A 14,295-nucleotide genomic window follows, 5' to 3' on the forward strand; every position below is an offset into this window, starting at 1 on the left:
GCGTGTGGATAGGGACGGGGCCTGCAGACTTTAAGCCAGTTCAGTCGTGTAGGAGCCAAATCGAGGGCTTCCTTAGGAAGAAACCGAGCGCTGACCCGAGAAGCGCAGGAGCGGAGCCGTGCCTGCGCGGCAGGGATCGGCGCATCGCTGCGCGTCGGCAGTCGCGCAGCGCATACCTGCCCTTGCAAACTCCTCGAAGCGTAGCAGAAAAGGGCTGCTGGCTTCTCGGAGCTCGTGGCCCTCCGCCACGCTTGGGGGGCTGCGTCCTGCTGACCTGCCCCGTGCCCTCCAGCTGCACGCTGGCTGCACAGCACCACGTGCGCTTCCCCTCGGCTCTCAGGTTCCTATCTCTGCTTTAGAAAATACTCGTTCTTGCTAAAAAAACAAAAAACAAAAAAACCTTATAGCTTCCATTTTCAACCTGTTTTGTATCCCCTTGTTTTTGCATTGAACCCTGGAATTGCATAAGCAGCAGCAGGAAAATGCTTTGATGACTAATTTTGTCTCCTGCTCCTTTTTTGACAGATTAAAAAGCAACAACAAGATGTATTAGGTTTCTTGGAAGCCAACAAAATCGAATTTGAGGAAAAAGATATTGCAGCCAATGAGGAGAACCGGAAATGGATGAGGGAGAACGTCCCCGAAGACAGCCGGCCAGCAAGCGGGAACCCCCTGCCGCCCCGACTCTTCAACGACAGCCGGTACCTTGGGGTAAGGGACCTTCCAGATCTCTCGCTTGGTCTTTTCTTGTCCCAGTCGTCGCGCAGCTGCAATGGTTTGTGCTTTGCTGTTTTGATCAACAGAGGACAACTTGGCCAGCTGGACCCTTGGGTGCGCAGGCTGTGAAGGGCACAGAAGAGGTTAAATGTTTACTCATCCTTGGGGGCTTTTAATAACAATTGGCTCTTGGATATCCTGCTCTAGAGGAAGGATGAGACCTCAGATCTGCAGATTTTCAGACTGTTGGGCTACTTACTGGAATGAGCCTACCCCCAACCTGCAGTATATGTATTTTTCCAGTGATTTTTCTTTTAATAGCTTTAAAAGTTTAGAGTTTTCTAATTCTCATTTTTAACTGTAATTGTGAACTAGCACATCACAGAAATCTCACACTGTTGCACCAATCCTATATTCTGTGGCAAATTCAGAGCGCTGTTCTGTATTCATGGGGGTTTTCTATAAACGTAGATCCTAGATCATTCTGTAACCTGTTACTCAGCTTCCAAAAGAAGCGTTTGTATGAAGTGATTTTTGCCATGTCAATATATCAGTTTTCTAAAACTGAGACAAAAACGCTTACCTTGGGATCAGCTTCTTATGTACTGTTCCTGAAATGAAGGTGGTTGCAGGCCGCTTGATCTAATGCCTTGAATAGATTAAAAATCATGCTGCAAATACAATTCCTACTTGTAATTATTTTAATGCTTGATCAAAAGTATGTTGCCCTGCAGCACTTCTACTCAGCAGGCCATGCTTGAATGATTATTAGATTAACTGTTAATTTTATTTTTAAAACTTAATATCTTCTGAAAAGAGCCCACAGTATGCATTGCTCTCTGCTGTTTGTTTCTAAGTCATTTTGTAATCTGGTGCTGACCCGCAAAGTCCGTAATTCAGAATCTCTCAGTTCTGCACCTTTGAGAGGCAATTTTGTGACTACTGAAAGAAATGATACTCAATCCCCAGGATTTTTTTCTTGCTTGTAACAAAGGCAAAACTCGAAACAAAATCCACAGTGAACTAAGATACCATGTGGCTTTCAGAATTTTAGTGACCCTGATTTTGACATGGAGAAGCTTTGGTTTGGAGTGACAGATCAATAATTGTCTGTAACTGAAAGCTGAGAAGGAGCTAGTCAGGAAGAGCTGAAAATGTCTATTATTTGCAGATATCTCTATCTTTTTTATTTTATTTTTTTCTTAAAAAGCAGACTTCTGTGCCAGTAGTCAATCCAGTTGCATACAGCGTCACCTTTCTGTCCTTGGAACAGCAGAGCCTTCAGGTGTGCAAGCAAATCGCTGCGCAGTTGTCCTGTATCAGTGAAATGTAGCCAGATTTCTGCTGCATTGCTGCAGCCGTCCAGCGGCACAGGGCACGGTTACGCAGTGGTGTAGGCCAGGGGAGAAAAAACTGCAGGCAGTTGCGTCTGCGTGTTCGCTTATCCTAGATGCTTGAGATTATCTATCGTAGATAGGTAATGTACCCCAGCTGCAACCGAGGGGAGTTCTGGATGCAGTAATTTTGGGGAGAGCTGTAAGCACGCCTCAGACCAGTTCCTGCTGCGTGCTTATTTCGTTGCAGAAGGTTTCGTTAAAGGAATATCACGTCGCTTTGAACTTTTCAGGACCAGCCACTGCTATTCTCCAGGGGAAAAGGTTTTAAAAATTCCTGGATGTTAGGCTAGGCTGAAGATCACACAGCAAAGGATTTCCAGGAGAAGATTTTAATCAGAGTTGTACCAAGCACACACCAAGGTTACCCTCTGTTTTGGGGATATTTCTGACTGCATTGGGAGTACGTCACCAGCTGCCATATATCCCAATGTATTAGGGTGCGGCTGGGGCATTATATCATTCAGAGTCATTGCTCTTTGCCTGGCTCCCTGTCTTTCCCATATGTAAAGAGTGAGATGGTGGAGTCTCTGCCCATCACACAAGAGGTTTCAAGTCCTTTTTATTGGTCCTGAGGTTGCTCCCGTAAAGAGCAATCCTGGAAGGTGCGAAGGAACACTAATTGCTCTCGTTTAGAAATCCAGTCAATTTACATAGCTGGATTCAAGTTACTGCAGGTTAGCTTTCAGAAGGGTAAAAGTTAATTTTATGCACCCGCACATTTAAACCCATCTACGGTTTTATCTGATTCACCTTAAGCCTGAACTTCCCTGTTGGTTTTATCTGATGCAGCGTAACAGGTAGAGGTAGGAGCAACCCGGGTTTTACTGGCATGGGTGCAGAGAGGGGCTGTGACTGCAGGCTGCCCGTGCCCACGGGCTGGCGAGGAAGCTGTTCCTAGTGGCAAGCCTTCCTCTCCCGGTCGGCGCGAAGAGTCGGACTGCTGGGCTATGCACTTGCAAGATAACAACCCCTTTGGTATCCAGCAGCCCCAGCGTCGAGCTAGTGCTGTCACCAGGAGGGCTTTAGGGGGGATTTAACATATGCATATGCATTTTTCTCAAACTAGCAGCTGAATGCTGCATGTACAGATTGAACAAGGATTTGATATCCCTGATCTCTAGGCTCTTTGCCTTCTCCGTTCCCGCTATTTCAGCTGCCACGGCCTCTTCTGCGAGTACCCCGGCTCTGAGCACGCTGCAAACCCTACAGCGTTTGCTCATTCCTTACGCTCTTGCCTGCAGACGCGTGGGCATGTGAAGCAGCTTGCCCTTAATGGCAGCTCCCTCCCCGCCGTCAGCCCTCGACGGAGCCTGCTCGCTGCTGCCACTCGTCCCAGGGAGGTTTCTCGGCCGGGACTCGTTCATCAAAGGAAACCCGTTAGAGCTGGAGAAAGCCAGTGCTGTTGCTTCAGCTAAAACGGAGAGAAGGAAGGGCACGAGTCAGATGGGGCGAGTTTGGAAATCGGGGTTAGGGAAGTGTGTGGTAACTCAGCCAGCGCTGGGCTTGCACAATCCTGGGTTCCTTTGGTTTTGCTAGCTCTTTCCTCACGCAGCAGACGACTGAGTTGAGCCGTTCATGCTCTGTACAGAATTGCGTTCGGTCTCAGATGTTAAGAAGGGCAGAGAACGGAGCGTGTATATTTTTATTGTGTTTCATTGTTTTTACCTTTTTTATGCTTGAGAAGGGGCTGTGTGCATATTTAGAGCAACTGCGGTGCGCTTTTTAACACGCCACCAAACAGCAAGAGGCTGAGACGTGCACTGCTTTGTTGCGCTGGTGCACGGCCTGTGCTCACACCGAAGGGACCCGGATCTGTTCCTCTCCAGCGCATGAGCACGGATGGATTTATAACAAACAGTCCCACTGCACTTCATTCATTTGCCTCGGCTAGTCATGAATGGCAGAAGTGATGGAGAAAGGTTTACTTTCAGTTTACAGGTTTAAATTTAACTTTTAACAGGTTTAAGAGTTAACGTCCGTGGTTGCAGAGTTGCCATTACTAATCGGGGTCAGTAATGAGAGCTGTGGACGTTAATGGTTCTGACTGCACCTCGGTAAGGGCTCGGCCCAGCCACGGGGGAGCGACGTCGGTGCCAGACCGGTGATGGCCAAGTAAATTGCCGTGGAGGCTGTGGGCTCCGGGAAGGGCTGAAGCACCGCGTGGCAACGTCTGTTGCTGCGGATGCCGAAATCCCCAGCTTGTCACCTTTTCCAAACGCTACGAATTACACGGTAGCAATGCTAATGATAAAAGTCTGAGGTGACCGTCTGAATTTTGCATTATGCTGCAGCAAACGGTTTGCTCGGTGTGGGGGAACATACCAAACTGATCTCCGGTTATTTCTGAAGATTCATACTTCTGTTTTGCTTTTTCCCCCCCCCCTTGCCCCTAATCTGAAGGATTACGAAGCTTTCTTTGAAGCCCGAGAGAACAACGCAGTGTATGCATTTTTGGGCTTGACCGCGCCGCCTGGTTCAAAGGTAGGTGTATACATTTTTCACAGTAAACTACAACCTGTATTTTACGCCTTGTTCTTCTCTGCTCACAGCAGGGTATTTTGTGTTTCGTGGTTGCCCCAATGAATCTACCTGCTGGTCTGATATTCAGGCTCCAGAGGCTTTAGCTTTCACACTTCAGCACTACTGCAATATGTGGTTATGTGCTCCTTTATTTAGAAGATGCTTTATTCCCTGGAAGCTGTATTCCCTGTTCCTCCCTGTCCTTCTACCAGAAAAACTCAATGTTCAAGACTGATGCTCTTTTGATACCCTCGCTGTAGAGCCACTTTGGATTATTTTTTTTTATCGGAATTTTTTTTTTTATATTGTACACGCTGGGAACAAGTGAAAGAGTAGTTAATATGTGCACTGAAGAAAGTCCAAGAAATCTGGATGAAAAGAAATTGCCACAAAATAAAGATTTTTCATTTTAGTGAAAAAAATAATAACTCAGATGAAGTTTTGATGAGACTTTGGTAATGGAAAATACCTGGAAACCAGAGTCACTGGTCTTACTTCAAAGCAATTTTTTCCTCCACCCCATTACGTGAAGCTTTGTTTTTCCTTTGCCAATTGCAAGCTGGGCTGCCGCTGTGCGGATGCGATGGGCTGGGATTCTCTGCTGCGTTTTGATAAGATAAGACAAGGCTCTACGTGTTTCACTTGGGGGCAGCAGGATCTGCCAGGTCACTTCCAGCCTTCTTGTTCCAGTGGATAAACACACCGCTTCCTTTCAGCTTCATTCATGTAAGAGTTGAAGGTCACCCTGTACGTATCACTCAGAGGCCTAATTTTAAAGGTGGATGATGATCAGTTTGTATTAACTGTTACAAACAGCAGGTCAGACTGAACCATGCGGTTTTGGGAGCCAAATGCATTTCCAGGGATAACTTCACTAACGTGAATGGGATAGTGAGGAAGAACTCCGGCTTGTACAGAGAGTTCCCGAGTACCGAAGCCTGCGATGCTTGTCCCAGAGGAACGCCTCGCTGGGTTCGGAAGGCCGGCTGCGCGCAGGCCGGGAGTCGTTTAAATCCTGTTCGGGTTTCGTGGAGCATCTGCACAACATCGCACAGAAGCGGGCAGAATGGAGCCAAGGAGTGAGAGGGCAGCGCTGAACCCGCGGGATGCAGGATGCTTTCTCCATTGCAGAGGCTTTCCCGGGTGCATCCATATGACCCTTTGCTCGCTCCGCGGCTGATCACGAGAGCTGCAGAGCGACTGTATGACCCGCTGCGCCCTTGGAAGCGCAGTGCTGGTGAGGAGCAGTCGGTGCCACGATGCATCAGCTCGTCTGTCGCTGTAACGTGCACGAACGTCGCTGCGTACCTGACCTACGAGTTACTGCTTTGACAGAAGCCGTCTGCGTGGCCAGCAGTTGCTCTAATTCTGTCCGAGGGTGGCTTTTAAGGAGAAGGTTAATCTTAAAAAGGAGAAACATTAAGGTAGTTGTACTCTGCCGGATTTTCATATTACTTGCTGCTGCTAGGGGGTGCGTTAGAGCTGATGAAGATAACCTTTGGATAAGTGACTTTGTAGCCGGTGTATTCTGCTGTTGGCCTGACTTTCGTTATCCGTACCACAATTACATGGTGTCAAACGCAGCTGATTGCCTGCTGCCTGGAGCGAGAAACTGATTTGTGGATGCTGAAGGTGGCATTTACAGCACAGCTACACACAAGTAATACTGCAGTTAAGGACATTGCGTCTGTATGGGGCTACACAAAACGAAAGGAATCTAGGACCAACCTGAGCACTATTGCAAGAGGGGACGTTGGCCACAAAGCTCCTTGAAGTGTCAGCCTGAGAGATTTGGAAAGTTGTTTGAATGCAAAGTTCTGGTATTAATGCCAAGCAAAATTGTGAGGCAAGCCTCGGAAATGAGCACAGGAAAGGGAAATAACTGTGTACTGAGCGCTGGTGTTTTGTTTTGTGCTTTGGGCACTGCGAAGTTCAAATGCACCTACAGACCCCAGGGAAATACTCAGAAAATAGTTTGCATTTAATTTATCTTAAATATCCCAACTTCAAGCAGTGTGGGTCTTTTAAAGGGAGCGGATTGGGTGAGTTAAAGGCTGTGATTACTTAATTTAAGAACTGACAGCAAGCTCAGTGAGGGCCCTCCTGGGAGCAATAAGGGAAAGTGTGAAAGACGGAAAGTTTAAGACATGAAAAGCTGAGCACTGCCCAGCTAGCTTGCAGGATTAGGCTCAAGGAAAGGGAATTTGACTTCCGAGGCAGGTGGGTTAGTGTGTTCATTGCGGAGTGCACTTTGTGTCACTTCTACCTGCTCTCCTGGGGAAGAGAGAAACACCAGGAATCCTCTGCAGCTTACCACTGCCTCGTTTGAAGATACGTACCTGATACTGCCTTTTCTGCCAAAAAGGTTGGATGCCGCTTCTGTAGTGCCTGTGACCGACTCACGGCTGCGTTACAAAGCAGAGAACTACCTCGTTGTTACCGTCCAAAGAGCCGCTTGTCTTCTGGAGAATTTAGAACGTTCTTTTTTCCCAGGTTTTGTTGCCCGTTCTCATCTTTCCGCCTTTCTCACCTGCTTTTGCTGTCTCTAACCGATAGCCTGCCCTTGCACAAGCCGCATGGCTGCACCGTGACTTCCCGGTTCCACTGCTGGGGCCGCGGCACATGGCCGGAAGGGGAGCCCGGGGCATGGCGGAGGAGCCGCCCCAGCGTTCCCACGCTCCGGGGCTGAGCAGCGCCCTGCGACGTCCTCTGGCAGCCGGCCAGGAAAGCCCATGACATCCCCCGAGTCCAAGATACCGGAGATGCGCGTGGTCCTCCCTGCCCTGCGGCGTCAGGACTGTGTCCCCCCTTCTTAGTCTGAGGGGGTCTTACAAGCTTCCCAGAAATTCCCTTCTTTCTCCTCCCTCCTGTCTTTTTTTGTAGTATTTATTTGTTTGACTTATTTTTGAAACAGTTATAATGACTCAAGCTTATGTTAGCAGTGATACCGAGTCTGCTATCTTCAGTATTTATATGCAGTCACCAAAGCAAACAATTCAATTACATAAAAGCTGAGTTTAGCATATTTGGGGCTTTTTCTTAAAACCAAACAAACCCTCCATCCTGAAGTGCCCCAGTAAAAGCACTGTGAATCTGTTCATCTTTTTTGTAGGCCATGTTAGTGTTCAGGTGTAATTACACTGATCTTCAGTCAGAAGTACGTTTGCAGAAACCGTTTCCAAGGAAATTAGTTTCCTTTTGTAGTTCCTCTGTAACACCAGTCATTTCATTCCCCCTGGTGACCACCTTCTTTCTGAACATACGAAACCCCAAGGCTGACAAATGCAGGTTATTGTTTTTTAGTGTTCCTTCTGACATGTACTACGAAATGTTAGCGGTTGCGGGGGGAGCTGTGTGCTAAACTCCAGCAGCTGTTTCTTGATCTCAGTGGGAATCAGCAATAACTCACTCTATCGGTGGTCAAACCTGGTCTTGTCGTGGTCAGGAACGTGGAGCGGGCAGCAGAGAAAACGTGCATAAGCGCATATCCCTGCAGGTCCTGCTTGGGCTGGGCTGGAGCTGGAGGTAAAGCTAGCACCGTATAGGATTTGCTTTATAACGTAATCAGAGGCAGTGGGGACTCTTTGAGCTGGGCTCAGTGCCGCTCACCTTGCTTAATCGCATACTCCTGTAACTTTTGTTATGTTGTGTGGACATTGGTGCCCAGCCCAGGTATATGGAAGTTGTCACCTTGCATAAAATACTAATATGTATAATTCTGTTCTGCTATTTCAGGAAGCCGAAGCACTGGCAAAGCAGCAAGCATGAATTTCAACTGCCTTAAACGCTCTGTAAAGGGAATTTCCACAGCTTTTTATAAAATAGTAAAGTTGTCTCTGCTTCAAGAAAAATAGATGTGATTTCTAACATTTGATTGGTGCTTGCAGCATTCACAGTACATTAACACAAATTCGAACACAAAGTGAAAATGTGAACATAAAGGTAGAAAGCATGGAGTGTGTTATTACAAAGTTGGAAGCATAGGAAATTGAAGCAATTAGACATGATTGATTTTTCAAATAGTTTAAACTTTCTTGGCAATTTGTCCATTTTGTGTAAACTTAAAGAAACTATTTTAGTACTATTAATGCATATGTGGTTATACCTAGATATCCAACTATTTAAAAATACAGAAAACAAGCAACAGCGTTAAACCTTATCAGATACTAACTTTAGTGCCTGAGTTGCCTCAAAAATATTACTGAAATATACAGTAATTTTTCAGTGTCTTTTTAGATTCTGGTTTAAGATGAAATTGTAGGTGGTGGTGTGTAGTATAATAACCATTATAGTCACTTTTGGAATTGATGTTTGTTCTTTTGTAGAATGGATATTTAAAATTGTATTGTAACACACTGTACAGATGACAAAAAAAAATGCCATGTATTTCTCATTTAAGTGATCTATGTGGGCTCTTCCTACAAAGAAAAAGGGATTTGGGCAATGGACAGCCTTTCCATTGGTAAGTTGACCATGTAGCTGCCTAGGCACAACTTTTTACATGTTTGTGTGCGAGACTCAGTGCACCTCAATGAAATACACGCTAATTCCCAGGCGATGTTGCAAATAAGCCAAAATGGCCAGAAATGGCATTTCCTTACCAGTGTAAGGGTGAAAGCCTTTAATGTAATTCTTTACAAAAGTACCAGTTCACACTGCTTATAGTATTAGATATCTCGGTGCATGTCCAGGTAGTAATTAGTTGCATATAGTATTTTTTCAAATGAGGAAGTAAAGTTAAATGTTTGAATAGCAAGAACTATTGTAATTGAGCAGGATTTTTTTTTTTAAGGTTTAAAAACTTAATTCTATTTCTGTTGCCATATCATGAAGCTATTACAGGAATTGCAAACCTGTTAAAAGTGTCTTGTATTGGTGAATTTACCATGTGCAATATTAGCCTGTCCATTCTCCCAGTGCTTATCCGATAGCTGCCTTGGCCATATTCTGCAAAAATATAAATAACTACAAGTGCCCTGAACTGTAAGAAATGTGTGTGGGTAGTTTAAAATGCATTTTGCACCACATAAGGTACTTATTCCCCCAAAGCAACAAAGGACAGTGAGAAAGATGATTAGTCCTTGCACAGTCAGAGGATCACTCTGATAGCTCTGCACACACACGTTGTAATTTGCTTTGCTTTGTGAAGGCAGAGAAACAGGCAGCACAGATCAGCAAAGGCTGCGGCGTATCATCACGGTGCGGTTACTGTCACTGAGGCCATAAAGCAGTGCTTTTAAGATACTTTCTAAAACAGGTTACAGCTTATAAAGTCTGAAATTAGGAACAGGACAAAAGTAAAAAATCATGTTTACAAAGACCCTCTGAAGTGCAGTAATTCAATACTTCTCTCACCAACATTTGTTTGGAACTTTTGTTCCATTCACTACAACTAATGATGTTGTCAACATCCATTAAAAGAGAAATGCAGCTGCTCGCTTTTGGTTGGAGAAGGTTCTTCTAGAGAAGATCATGGTAAAACTTCCACAGATATCAGAGTGAGCAGGATCTAGTGTGGAGCCAAGGTAGTTACTTTTTTTTTGGTTTTTTGGTCATGTTTTATTTTTTCTGATTTGGGGGCCTGGGAGTAGGTGTTTGAAGCTTGTGCTTATAAAAGCAAGCACAGTATCGAAACAGCTAGGGGTCAGTTAATGTTGCCTCATCTTCAAGATTAACACACGCATTTGTGCTTTCTTATTAACAGGCTTTATCAGTAATTGCTGAAATATTGTGGAATTTGTTTTTAGGATCTTTTAGGGGTGGAAGGTGGGTTACATTTTACATCCAGTGTCTGATTTTAATCATTCACTGCGATTGCCTCATTCTAAACTGAGGTGAGCTTGCTTTCTTCATATTGGCATAATCTTTCTTTTTGTCTAAACCTACTGCTCATGTTTCTGAGAAAGAAAGAATACTAGCTGAAGTTTGGTGAAGAGAGTGGAATTTGACACACAAGTCACTATACTCATGCTTATTTGCTATGTTTCCTGTTTAGGGAAAGTATGGCATAAGTTTTGTCCATTATGGTCATTATTTTGGAGAAGCTGTAATTGAAAGTGACTGCCAAATTCTGTCAGTTCAGTGACCCAAAACAGTCTGAAAAAAGGTCAATCTCTATTTATGACAGTCAAGAAAATCGCCAAGTTTAAGCAAGCAAAGTCAGTTCCCTCCTCGAGTGCCCCCCTCCTTGCCATATGGTAGCATTCAAACTGTATCTGCATTCCTGAGAAAGCTCTGTCGAGACAGACTGAATTATTTCTTTGTCCGGGGAACAAGGCACCAACACAGAGTGAAAAATACCTAAAATCCTTCTGTTGTGGGCTGTGTGTAAAACTTGTATTTGTTTTGATGAAGACTTTTTGCATGAACTAGGAGTGGTAGGGATGTGTCGCCTATATGCTACTTTGTGGTTCACATACCTGTTCGTAGGTTAATGATGGGTGCGACAACTGAATTTGTTCATTTCTTTCTTGAACTCCCTATTTTTCCTATGTAGAAGGCAGGCAATAAGTATTTAAACTGTATATTAACCATTCCTGAATCATTCCAATAAAATTGTTTCAGAATGCTTTCTCACACTCTTGACTCTTTTGCATGGTATCTTCATGGTTTGAAGTGGCCCCGTAAGTGGAAAAAAGTGCAGTTTTCAAATGAGAATAATGATTAAAAAAAAAAAAACCCAAACTAGGATCTGTATAATAAAGTGAATATAATGCATGAGTTTTCCATCCACTACTGCATGTTAAATTTATTGTCTCTCTCACCTGTTGCAGCTAAGGAGTTATAATTATTTAGGAAACATCCACACAAAATAAAGGCTTTGGGTTTGGGGGGCTTTGGGGAGAGTGTTGAATGCACTTCCTAATGACCCTGCTTCCCTGCTCCTCCCGCAAGGCAGTCACCAGGTCAAAGTGGACAGGGCGAAGCAGCTTCGCCCCATGCCTGTAAAGCCTGCCGAACAGCCAGAGCTGCTTTTTGCACAACGTGTAATTAATTAGCTTTATGCTGCTCACAACAGGGGGGCTGTGTTATTTAATATCTATGTTGCCAGAGAGGGCAGTGTTAGATACCTATTTAAACTGAAGCTATTCCTTTTTACCTTCTCTTTTTGCCTGGTAGACACAGCAGGTACATTCTTTTAAGACTCCACATGCTTTACATACTGAAGCATTACACCACCGAGAAACGCTATAAAAGATGTATTTTTTTCAACCCCTAAACTGTACTAGGATTTGCCCAAATCCCAGACTTGTATTCAGATGCTCTTAAGGAAACCGATCACTTAATTTTTAGAGCAGAGCAGCTTGTTAGAAGGGAGCTTACTTGCTTTCTATTTATAGGATCAACTTTTTTCTGTGTCTAAACAACTAAAGCACAACCGAGAGCTATCAGTTATCCTCATGTCTTTAAGTAGTGTTTATTGCTTGTCTTTCCCTTTTGCTCTCCACCATTATTTAGTGTCTTAAAAAATGGTCCATAATGTAAGTTAGGGAAAACGGCTTCTGATGGCGTTTCTAATTATAAGGAATCCCATTTACTTTCACTGTATATACACTTCACTTGCATAACCTGAATAAATCTCTTGCTTTCTTGTCCGTTTATGAAAGTCTTAAAAAAACAAGTAATTGTTATTCATTAATGTAAAGCTCAATATAAATCAGTTTCAAAAATCTGTTTAAAAACAAAATGCATGTCTGCATATGTTTACTTAACTTGCTGTTTCAGGTTATAATGGTGTGCACTGTAATAATAAACTTTTCTACCAATGAATATGGGATTTTTCTCATTTCTCATTTAATATTCTTAATCCATATTTTGTGGAAAATTCTGTAAAGCCTGATTATATCATTCAGCTCATGTTGCACATATTTCAAACTCCACAACTACCTTGCAATACACATTCAAGGTGTGCATAGTGGAGATAGATGCCTGCTAGTCCCTTACTGAAGAGTCTTCCTCACAGAGTTGATTGAGGTTAATTTGACAAAGACAAAGCCCCAAATGTAGGCTCCTAAATAGAGTTAACTAAAAGTTTTTGTCAACAGAAGTAGGTGAGATTTTACATGATTAAGTATGCTGAGTAAATGACTGGCTCTTCAGCAGCTCTATTGCTTGAGCTGATAAGAGTTCATTTACATACTGTATACAAAGATCTGAGTCCTGGTTTTTCTTTTTTTTTAAACATGAAATGAGAAAAAGGTTGTGGTATTAGCTAAAGCTGTGCACACAAGCCCACAATTTGAGAAATGCAAGAAAAAATACTTACCAGGAACAACCTAAGATGCATTTTTCAAAGGATTAATTTAAATCCATTTACATAATAGATTCAGACTTATCATTCAGACCTGCATTAAGAACTTAATCAGGCCACGTCCCTTCTGTGATTTCTCCATTATGGTAAGAGAATTTTAATAGTCAATTTAAAATGAAATAAAGACAAGTCATTACCTGGGAGCAAGCCATTGAGGTTTCCTGCCTTGAACTACTGTTTTCTTTTGTCAGTCTTGTTGTTTAGGTGTTTTTTGTGTGTGATGTAAATACAAGACTGGGAAAATGTGTGTTATTACTTAGGGAGAAGCAGTCTGAGTTTACATTTTCCTGTTTCATCCCCAGCCTCTGATGAAGAGCTGATTGAAGGTGTAAGGAAAATGAAGGCATCTACCTATCACTCATATCCATATATTCCATTGGAGAGCTGAGTACTATCATCATGTTTCTTCCACCTATCTTATGTTCTTTTTCTGGAGTCAACACACTGTTTCTGAATAACCAGTGTTATGCTGTCTGCTACACCAAAACAATAACTATATAAAGTAGCGATTTTAGACATCTATCAGTCTTCTAGAAGAGTTAATTTCTGTGAGGTACATTCACACAAGAGAAAAAAAACCTAAAAATCATTTTAGCACTACAGTTCATTTAAGCTGTGTCTGAAGCTTCTTTTGATATGGAAAATGAACAGCATGAACAGGAATCAGCTGGTGAAACTACTAGGTGCTTTCATGAAAGCAGAATGGAGACTATCATAACATCCGTACTTGTTCTGGAAATGGATTACACTTAGCATAAAAAAGGATGAGGTGTGAAGCCCATCTGAATAGATCAGGAAGTAAATAATTATCATGTAATTATCTTTTAATGAGCATCCCACAAAAGCAGAAGTATTTTGTGATTCATCCATACTATGTGATCTTGGTATATTTTAGATTGAAAAGTTTATTATGAACAATTTTGAACTACGTTGTAAAACCCTCTAGAAAAGGCAAAAGGATGCTAAAAGGTGACTTAAGATGACGAAGCAGATATCACTGTTTTACTACAGAAAATAGAAGCATTGTAGTATCATAAATTCCTGGATGTTTATTCTGAGTACCTAATAAAATACACACATTTAGTATGTCCCGTTCATGAACCACCAAATGCCCCAAACAGTCCTTTAGACCGTAATTTCTCCTCATACAGGCTTGTCTTTTGAGGTCATCTTCAGGAACTTGGAGACTTCTTCATTTTCAGTTGCTTGGTACAGCATCTCAAAACCCTTAAAAAGCAAGCACAAAACCGAGCAACATCACTGAGCAACGTAATTCCCACGGGACTTCAGCCTCGCTTCGCGTCCTTTCCCGGCGCTTGGGGCAAGGTGGTTTTCGTTCGGGCAAAGGCC

At 43.3% G+C, this 14,295-nt stretch overlaps 1 protein-coding gene across 1 annotated transcript in view; it reads left to right on the top strand.

The window, feature by feature from the left end:
- Positions 1-12,404, top strand: part of SH3BGRL (SH3 domain binding glutamate rich protein like) — a 40,371-nt gene extending 27,967 nt beyond the window's left edge. Inside the window, exons 2-4 of the mRNA XM_067304021.1 lie at positions 526-711; positions 4,515-4,595; positions 8,370-12,404. Of these exons, the coding sequence (XP_067160122.1) occupies positions 526-711; positions 4,515-4,595; positions 8,370-8,402 (300 nt within the window). The 3' untranslated portion in view covers positions 8,403-12,404. The remainder of the gene's footprint in view (positions 1-525; positions 712-4,514; positions 4,596-8,369) is intronic.
- Positions 12,405-14,295: the final 1,891 nt, after the last annotated feature.

Source organism: Apteryx mantelli, chromosome 13, assembly GCF_036417845.1.
Source record: "Apteryx mantelli isolate bAptMan1 chromosome 13, bAptMan1.hap1, whole genome shotgun sequence".
Taxonomy (NCBI): Eukaryota; Metazoa; Chordata; class Aves; order Apterygiformes; family Apterygidae; genus Apteryx; species Apteryx mantelli.